A 10,452-nucleotide genomic window follows, 5' to 3' on the forward strand; every position below is an offset into this window, starting at 1 on the left:
CATTGATGCCAATACCGTTTATGGTGTTAATGAGAAATTCGCCCGCAAGCTGCGTACCGGCTACGGTGGTCTCTTGCGTATGAACCCTGTCTTCCAGGAATATGGTCTGAAAGATTTGTTACCCTTGAAGTTGGATATTCCCGATGAAGGCTGCACACGCCCCAACAAGAGTATGTTCTGTTTTGAGGCTGGTGAAATTCGTGTCAATGAACAATTGGTATTGACCTGTATGCACACTCTGATGGCCAGAGAACATAATCGTATTGCTACCGGTTTGGCTCAAATCAATAAACATTGGGATGATGAGACACTGTTCCAGGAGGCAAGACGCATTAACATTGCCATTGTCCAGCATGTGACCTATAATGAATTCTTGCCAATTCTGTTGGGCAAAGAGGTTATGGAGAAATTCGGTTTGGTCTTGCAAAAGGATGGCTATTGGGATGGTTATGATCCAAAGGTTAATCCGGGTATTATTGATTCATTTGCTGGTGCTGCATTCCGTTTTGGTCATTCGCTGCTGCCCACCGCTGTGGAACGTTGGTCGAAGGCTCATAAATTTATTGCCTCCAAAAGATTGTCGGATTTGATTCGTCGCCCTTACGATTTGTATAGAGCTGGTGTTTTGGATGAATACTTTATGGGTTTGATGAATCAAGTGGCCCAAGCTATGGATGATTCCATCACACAGGAGGTTACCAATCATTTGTTCAAGAAAGAAGGTGCTAGATTTGGTATGGATTTGGTGTCATTCAATATGCAACGTGGTCGTGAATTTGGTATACCCGGCTATATGGAATTCCGTAAATTCTGTGGTCTACCCACCTCGAATACCTGGGATGAGATGTTTGGTTCTATGCCCAATGATACGATTTTGAGATATCAGAGTATATTTGAGTAAGTTGGGAAATGGGGGTTTTGTTTTTGGGAAATTATTTAATTTTTTATTAATTACAGACACCCTGCCGATATTGATTTGTGGTCTGGTGGTGTCTCTGAAAAATCTCTGCCCGGTTCTATGTTGGGTCCCACCTTTGCCTGTGTCATTGCCACCCAAATGAGCTATTTGAGACGTGGTGACCGCTTCTGGTATGAATTGCCCAATCAGCCATCATCATTCACACCCGAACAATTGCAAGAAATCCGCAAGGCCAAATTGTCGAGGTTGATTTGTGACAACACCGATCTGATAGATACAGTACAAATTTATCCCATGGTTTTGCCTGATCATGAAATGTAAGTTAATACGTTTTTTTAATTGGAATAAAATATTTTAATAACTATTACTTTCCTTAGTAATCCTCGTGTACCCTGCAAGAGCGGTGTCATACCCTCAATTGATTTGACCAAGTGGGCCGATTATGCTAGTCCTGATATAGCTTCACCAGTTTTTGTAAGTTCTCCGCTATGAACAGATCTCGAACATTTACTGATTTTCTTTCTTCGTTTGCCCTTTCAGAACTACATCAATGAAATTCCCGATACTCTACTAAATTTCCGCAAAAAGTAAATAGCAAATGGTCAGTTTTTGTAATGCACCGCCCTGCATTTTTTTAATCTTCTCACCGACCTCAGTGAAATAACAACTTAGCTGTTCTCTATCTTCCCCCCAATCCCCAGCAAAATACTCAAGGATCATTTTACATTATTGTATTAAGATTTTCGTTCGTTCTTTATATTTTACTTTTCCCGCTCTTTTTCCTTTTATTTTCACAATTTATCAAATCTATTCTAAGTCATTTTTTGTATGTCTCCTCCCATTTTCTATGATTTTGAAAGCGTCTTATTCTGCATGTGCTTTGCATTTAGTTTTCATGTCCAATCGACTTCTAATTTATTATAATTATTGTTCTTTATTTTGTTAATTATTTTTTCTCACATGCATTTTTATTTTGTTTTTTCTTTATGACATTTTGTAAAATCATAATATTTTTGTTTCATTTTTTTATATATCTTTGTGTACATATTATTTTTAAATAGAAAAAATTTATTAAGTATTTTTCATTGCAATCATCCTCCTCCGTTTTATTTTTTTGTTTATTTTTTTATATATAACAACAACAAAATATTATATACATTAAAAACAAATCAACTGCAAAACATCATTTATATACATACATATATATTGCTCAGTAAGACAAAAATAAATTTAAATAAAAATAAAATAAATTAAAAATAAAATGAGTTTCATTTCAATATAACCGTAATAAAAACGTTTACAAGGGGGTGGGTATTTAAAATTTTATTTGAAAGAACTAACAAAAGACATGAATATTATTTCAGGGATTTTTTCTTAAAGCGTCGATTTTTGAGAATAATTTTTCAGGACATGGCATAATTACAGAAGTTAGTCTCATTTGAGAGTTTTATGATGGCAACCCTTCTTAATTTGAAACTCATTTATCAAATTTAAATAATATGAAAAATAAATTCCATAAAATTACTGTGAGCAGCAAAAGTCATGATACCCCATACTAATAAAAAACTATTCAGTATTTATTAAAATAGGTGGCAACTATTTAGAGTTTTGTCAAATTCTCTTTTAAGGGGACCCCCCCCATTCTCGGGGTCAAAATTTTTGTTGACATAATTCGAATCTACACTGATTAAGGAATGTCTCTACAAAATTTCAAGTGAAAATCTCAAGAACTCTTGAAGATATATCCGATTTATTGTGTCCGCATCAAGTGACGGCTTCTCAAACTTTAAACGCGTTTTTCTCTAAACATTTTTTTGCGAATGGCGGGCACGATAACTCAAAAACTAATAATCCAATCGGTTCCAAATTTTGCAACGTTTCTCTGGGAGTGTATAGCTCTCGTATGAACTATGATAAAGCCAATCGGTGAAGATCTTCCTTATTTTTTAACTTGGTTTTTGGTCAAAAATCGGCGATTTTCCAAAAATATTTTTTCAAAGGTCCACCATTTTGTTAATTTTAGAGCGAAGTCAATAATCCTAGTTCATACGAGAGCCAGACATGTACTCTTTCTAACACCGTTGGAATTTTCGGATTCCGATGTTCCAGTGAGGAGTTATCATGCCCGCCATCAAAAATAAGGACTTTTCTTTAATTACAAAAAAACAACAACAAAACAATAACAAAATTTTGTTGTAAATTATTTTTCTTCTCTTTTAAATCTTCAATTGTATATGTGTAAAGTTACAAACCTTAACAAGCATTGCTATTGATTTACCAGCCCATTGAAAATCTTGAAAAAATAAAATCGAGAATGGGGGGGGGGTTCCCTTAAAACGATACTTTCCACATTTCCAAAAGCATTTGCTTAGTGCAACAAGTGAAAGCAAGTATTTTTTTTTTAAATACCTAGAAAAGAACTACCTATTGAAGAGCGAAAAATAATAATTAATAACCATGAAATGGGAAAATCATATTCCGAAATAGGTAAAATGATAAACAGAACCAAATCAGCAGGCCAAAAAGTGGTTAATCGATACAAAAAAGAAAATATAATTGAAAATAAACCGCGATCAGGCCGGCCCAGGAAGCTCGACACCAGAGAAGAACGAAAAATTGAATATATTATTAAAAAAGATCCATCTACCAGCGCTCCTAAAATCGTTGCAGACTTAAAATATTCATTTGGGAAGGCAGTTTCTGCAGACACTGTACAATGATCGCACTGCCCACAAAAAACCACTTGTTAACAAAACAAATCGAAAGAAGCGTGTCGATTTTGCAAATGATTATAAAAACGAGACAAATGAGTTCTGGAACAAAGTTATTTTCTCGGACGAATCGAAATTTAACATATTTGGGTCGGATGGATGCTCTTTGGTGTGACGGAAAAAAGGCGAAGAGCTCAATCCAAAGAATACTCGGAAAACAGTAATGCACGGAGGGGGTGGAGTAATTGTATGGGGATGCATGTCAGCAACTGGTGTTGGCAATTTGGTAAAAATTCAACATTAGTGGTAATTATTACTTCCAACAGGACAATGATCCAAAACACACTGCTATTGACGTTAAGAATTGGATCGTATATAATACACCACACATGCTTATAACACCTCCACAAAGCCCCGATTTAAATCCGATTGAGCACCTATGGGATCATCTAGATAAACGAATCCGAAATCATATAATTTCCAGTAAGGCCCAACTCAAAGAAATACCTCTGACAGAATGGGGTAAAATATCGTCGCACTACACTAAAAAACTTGCAAAATCTCAGCTGTGTGATGTAGACTAATACTGGTTAACATAGCCCTATATCAATGATCTTTTAGTTTCGACTCATATTTTTTCGATAAAATTATTTGTCGTTCTATTCAAACAACTGATTTGATATGTCAATTACAAATTGATATTTCCTCACATACTGCAAAAACTCACATACTCGAAACCTTTCGAAGTCAAAGGTGTCCAATAAGTGAATTTCTAACTTTTGATTTTTTATTTCGAAATTTTGTTTATTAGTGTTGGCGGTTTATTTGGGATACCATTTGTATTTTGTTTTTGCAAAATAGTCAGGCTGGATCCCAGTTTATTCTAACAATTTTTGTGTCATTCACATCTAATTTTTTTATACAATGCTGACTTTCCCAAATTTAGGTTTACAGTACGAATTGTTGCCAATTTAAGTAGTATCGTGTTTACAAATTATAATGGACAGACGGACGGACGGACGGACACACATGTCTAGATCGACTCAGCTAGTCGAGATATGACGATCGGTATACTTAAAGGTGGGTCTAAAACCAATATTTCGCGGCGTTACAAACTCTTGGGGCTGCACAAAGCTATAATAAATACCCTGACAACATAGTTGTGTAGGGTATAAAAATTGAGTTTTCGGTCCACTTCATTCCAAAATTATTATCTGATCATCACCGAAAATTATAGGCGTTGCCCTTGACCATAACTGGAACCTTATGGAACATTTCAAAGCGATCAGCGGTATAGTTCCGCGATAATGGGTTAATAAATAATATACGGATACGGAGATACCTGTAAATATTTAAGTGTAACTCCCACATCCGAGCACATACAACAATATAATTGGTATTAATTTAAAGGTCAACCACTCCTCTTTGATATAATATGAACTTCTCGGGTCTATGTCATTTAGGGGTAAATATATACCCTATAGAATACAAATTTTGTCATTTTTCACACAAAAGTCAGGGTCCGTTTGACCCGCTAAATATTGACCAATCTTTATCAAAACAGGCATGCTTATTCTTTGGCCCGATCCCCTTCTCCATGCAAAATTTCACGATGTTCGGGCCATTATTGCGGCCTCTGGAGCGACCAGAAAAACCGATAAAAATTTAGTATTTGGTCCATTTCATCCCCTAAATATTAACCGATCTTTCCCAAAAAAAAAAATAGGGGTCTTCATTGGCCAGAACCCATCCTACATGCAAAATTTCGTGAAGATTGGTCCATAACTGTGGCCTGTATCGTGTTTACAAATTATAATGGACAGACGGACGGACACACATGTCTAGATCGACTCAGCTAGTCGAGATATGACGATCGGTATACTTAAAGGTGGGTCTAGGACCAATATTTCGCGGCGTTACAAACTTTTGGGGCTGCACAAAGCTATAATACCCTGACAACATAGTTGTGTAGGGTATAAAAATTCTAAGGTGTCCTAATTACGTAACCCACTCAAATTTTTCATGTTTTCCCGTGATAATTTTCTGTTCTCACACGTAATCGCTCAAACACAATACACATAAGCGCTTTGAATAAAAAAGTATTTAAAAATATTCCAAACAAATCGAGTGATATTCAGAACATGCCCCCCTTCAGGTGTGTGCTAATTAGGTGACCGGCACTGTATATTTATCCCTGAAGGACATAGAACCGAGAAGTTGATAATATATCCAAGTGGAGTGGTTGACCTTTAACTTGGTACCAATTTTATTGTCGTATGTACTCGGATGTGGGAGGGCGAAATTATAGCGCTGATCGCTTTGAAATTTTCCCTGAGGATCCAGGTATGGTCAAGGCAACGCCTATAATTTTCCGTGATGAATAGATAATAATTTTGGGATGAAGTGGACCGAAAACTTTTTTTTTTTTTTTTTTTTGAGTCGATCTATACAACACAACCCACGGTGAAGGGAACCTGTACAAGCAATTAGAAGGGCTGTGCTGAATATTAGTAATATTTGTTGACATCTAGTCGGGCGAAATAATGCCCAAGCTCAGAATATAGGACCACAGAATGTTAGATTTTCGTGTAAGTTGTGTAGAGTATCATATGGTCCGCCCCGTCCGACTATACTGCTCCGCTCACGGATTAAAAATAAGTTTTCAATGACCAACATGTTTAAAAATAAAAACCAAAAATAGGCGTATATTTTAAAACAAATCTTTAATGTTCAACGACAAATGTCTAAGGACGAACAATATGTGTAGAATTTTTAAACTAATTTTTTAAGGGTCAACAATAGGGATAGATTTTTTAACTTTTTTTTCTAAGGACCAACAATAGACGTAGATTTTTAAAAATATTTTTTAATCTAGAAGCTATGTTTGCTATAGGCGCATATTTTTAAATAAAAGACCATCTATAGCCGTACATTTTTAAGCAATATTGTTCACAGACTGTTCAATCTTCGATTAAAAAAGTCCTCCCCCACCCCACCCCCTTCACGGTGTTAAAAAAATGTATTTAGTTTTTCGAATCTAGACGAATTAAGGGAACCCCCCCCATTCTCGATTTGAATTTTTTAAGATTTTCAATGGGCTGGTAAATCAATACCAATGCTTGTTAAGGTTTGTAACTTTGCACATATATAATTGAAGATTTAAAAAAGAAGAAAAATAATTTACAAAAAATTTTTGTTATTGTTTTGTTGTTGTTTTTTGTAATTAAAGAAAAGTCCTTATTTTTGATGGCGGGCATGATAACTCCTCACCTGAACATCGGAATCCGAAAATTCCAACGGTGTTAGAAAGAGTACATGTCTGGCTCTCGTATGAACTAGGATTATTGACGTCGCTCTAAAATTAACAAAATGGCGGACCTTTGAAAAAATATTTTTGGAAAATCGCCGATTTTTGACCAAAAACCAAATTAAAAAATAAGGAAGATCTTCACCGATTGGCTTTATCCTAGTTCATACGAGAGCTATACACTCCCAGAGAAACGATGCAAAATTTGGAACCGATTGGATTATTAGTTTTTGAGTTATCGTGCCCGCCATTCGCAAAAAAATGTTTAGAGAAAAACGCGTTTAAAGTTTGAGAAACCCTTTAGCCGTCACTTGATGCTGACACACTAAATCGGATATATCTTCAACAGTTCTTGAGATTTTCACTTGAAATTTTGTAGAGACATTCTTTAATCAGTGTAGATTCGAATTATATCAACAAAAATTTTGACCCCGAGAATGGGGGGGTCCCCTTAAGAATGATATAGGCGATTTATTGTGTCACCATCAAGTGACAGCAAGGATAATTCTCAAACTTTAAAAGCAGTGTTTTTACGAATCGTGGGCACGATAACTCAAAAACTAATAATCCAAACGGTTTCAAATTTTAACACGTTTCTCTGGGAGTGAATATCTAGCGTATGAACTAGGATAAAGCCAATCGGTGAAGAACTTTCTTATTTTTTTATCTTTTTATTTTTTTTTTTTTTTTTATCATTTTAATCACCAAAAAACAACAACAACCAAATTTTGCAAAATAATTTATCTTTTCTTTTAAATCTTCAATTATTTATGTGTAAAGTTATTAACGTCAACATGCATTGGTATTCATTTACCAGTCCAATGAAAATCTTGAAAATTTAGAATCGAGGTAGTCTCCTTAAAAAACAAATATTTTTTTCAAGAATGTAAATAGCGGTAATTATAAGTGTGATCGTTTTTTTAATTTTTAAATTAAATTAATATGCATGTTCTTATTAGAAAAAATTTTCTTATGAAATATTTATTTTCTATATAGATTTTTTTCTCTTGACGATTTTTTAAATTACTCTTCACATTCTCTTTAACACATTTTCATACCGCAATGACGGATCATACTTCTCTGTCGTGTACAGTGTTGCCGAAAGTGGGCATTTATGCCCAAAAGTGGGCATAAATAATATAAAATTTACGACTTGGGCAGATTTTGGGCATTTTTTCGTTCCCGGCACATTTACATTTTTTTCTATATTTCTATATACCCTACAGAAATATGTTGTGAGAAATTTTATTGTCCCAAGAGTTTGTAAAACAGCGAAATATTAATCCAAGACTACCGATATATTTCGACTAGCTGATTCGATTTACACATGTTTTTTCCCCCGTCTGTCCATTATAATTTGTATTTATGGATTAATAGCCATTTGTATGTGAATTCGGTTCTACTCAAAGACGACTACTACACTGCGTATCATAACTATATATGAACCTTTTATTCAATTGTTATGTTAGTTGATAAATACAATGGACCCATTAAGTTATTGTACACAATAAAATCATCAAACTCTCCCTTATTTTGAATAAGTTCAAAAATTCTGTCCATCATACTGTCTATCAAATTTTGTTCGCAAATATTCATCAATTGACCGCCATTCATCAATAATCACTCCTTTGGGTTAAACACAGTTTGGTATTGGCGGTTTTCTGCATAGACACGAAGAGTCAAGATTCCCCATGTTCTCAATCGGATTCTGGTAGGAAGTTGGAATATTTTTTGATTTTAACCATTCTTAAGTATGTCGACTTTTATGATCTAACGAATTGCCCTGCTGAAAAACGAGTCTTTCATTGTTACTGCTTTCACAAAATGGCAATAATTTGTCTTCCAAGACTTAAACGTACTCCATTGAATTCATTCGACAACTAGGAAATGCCAAATCAAAATGCTCCCATGACCATTAAAGAACCGCCACTGAAATTTTGTTGTAAGGAATATCGTGGTTCCTTCCGTAGATCTCTCCAATAACAATTTAAACCATCTGGGCCATCAAGATTGAATTTTTTCTCATGTTCAGTCGTATTTGTGAAGGATGATGTATGGTCAGCCCTGGTTTACTGGGGTCTACGAAACTACTCTCTAGTGCCAAGGTGGAAAATTTGTTATTATATTGTAACCGATAATTGCCCAAAATTTATATATTAATATATAAGTATTAAGGCCTTTCATTTGTAGACCACATAGTATTTACCTTTCTCTTTATATAAGGTATATGCTTTTTCAAAGAGTTATGCCCTAGAGGCCACATATTCGGGTTTAATTCAGATTTGGTAAGATATTACGATGTGCAATCAATGCATGAAATCATTGGTGGGTTCCGACCTTCGAACTTGATATAGTTTTGGTAAAAGTAGGTGGAAAGATTGAATCAGACATTCCGTTCAACTGATATTGGATGAAAAAAAATTAAAAATTTCGACGCTTTGTGGGGAGGTACTGGAAGGAGTGGTTCGATGTTCTCTATCTCCGATCTTGATTTAAACATTAATATGTGCTAAGTTTGGATGAAATATGTTACTTCTTTCGAAAAATATCGTGCGCACCAGTCATCCAGACAGACAGACGGTCATTTGTAAATGGACTCCAAATTGTCGAATCGGATTTGGTTCAAAGACACATGGCGTTTAGACTCCATTTCCAATATTTCGACTAGGGAATTTTGCCGCAACAAAGTACAAATTTTTAAATCAAATACATTAAAAAACTAAAAATCAATTTTTCCATACTTCCATGCTGCAAAACAGTGTACTTTTCAGCATTTAAAAAAATATAGAACAAAAAGGACCCTCGCTTTTAATATTTGTATCTTTTCTTTAACGCTTAAATTTTTGGGCATAAATTGTTGATTTTGGGCACTTTTTAGGGGGAATTTTGGGCGGAAATAAAATTTTCAAACGGCAACACTGGTCGTGTATTAACTCCCGATTAATAACAATAACAACAATGCAATAATAATAATAACACTCTCGGACGAACATACAAACAAAGTGATAACAAGGGCATCAATGCAAGGCAAAGCAAAAACACAATTTGCAACAAATTTCATGCATAAACACTTTTATTTTATTAATATCTTGATAGCAACTAATGAATTAACAAATCGCAAAAAGTCGTTGTAGGAATGTGGTGAGGAAATACGGAGAATCTTGTCACAATTGAGATGTTGTTTATGGCAAATAGGAATACAAGTGTATTATCATCAATTCGCGAATTATTTAAAAACTGTACTATTTTTTAAGGACTGTCAATAGCCGTGGGCTTATTTAAATATACAGTGGTGGTCACGCAATTAAAACATTTATTGTGGTAAACATTTTTTAATCAGCCCTCGATTCGTTTGAAGTATTTTTGAAAATTTTTTAATTCAGAACTCTTCGATATACTCCACTTAAGAGATTTAATGTGAAAATAGAAAATTATTTCATGCAATTTTTCCATAAATAACGGTTTTTATGAAAATACATCGACTTTGAAGTGGCCACATAATTAAAACATTTGTG

General features: G+C 34.5%; 1 protein-coding gene across 1 annotated transcript; it reads left to right on the forward strand.

Moving 5' to 3' along the window:
* Window positions 1–4: 4 nt before the first annotated feature.
* Window positions 5–1,511, forward strand: LOC133337960 (chorion peroxidase-like; the record flags this gene model as incomplete). Its single annotated transcript, XM_061546157.1, has 4 exons — window positions 5–897; window positions 958–1,236; window positions 1,297–1,393; window positions 1,460–1,511. Coding segments are annotated over 4 exons (1,320 nt in total), but the record flags the coding sequence as incomplete, so codon positions are not given.
* Between the last annotated feature and the right edge of the window lie 8,941 nt (window positions 1,512–10,452).

This window comes from Musca vetustissima, unplaced genomic scaffold (genome assembly GCF_032173495.1).
Source record: "Musca vetustissima isolate MV318-11 ecotype Yass unplaced genomic scaffold, APGP_CSIRO_Mvet_v1 utg47373, whole genome shotgun sequence".
Classification (NCBI taxonomy): domain Eukaryota; kingdom Metazoa; phylum Arthropoda; class Insecta; order Diptera; family Muscidae; genus Musca; species Musca vetustissima.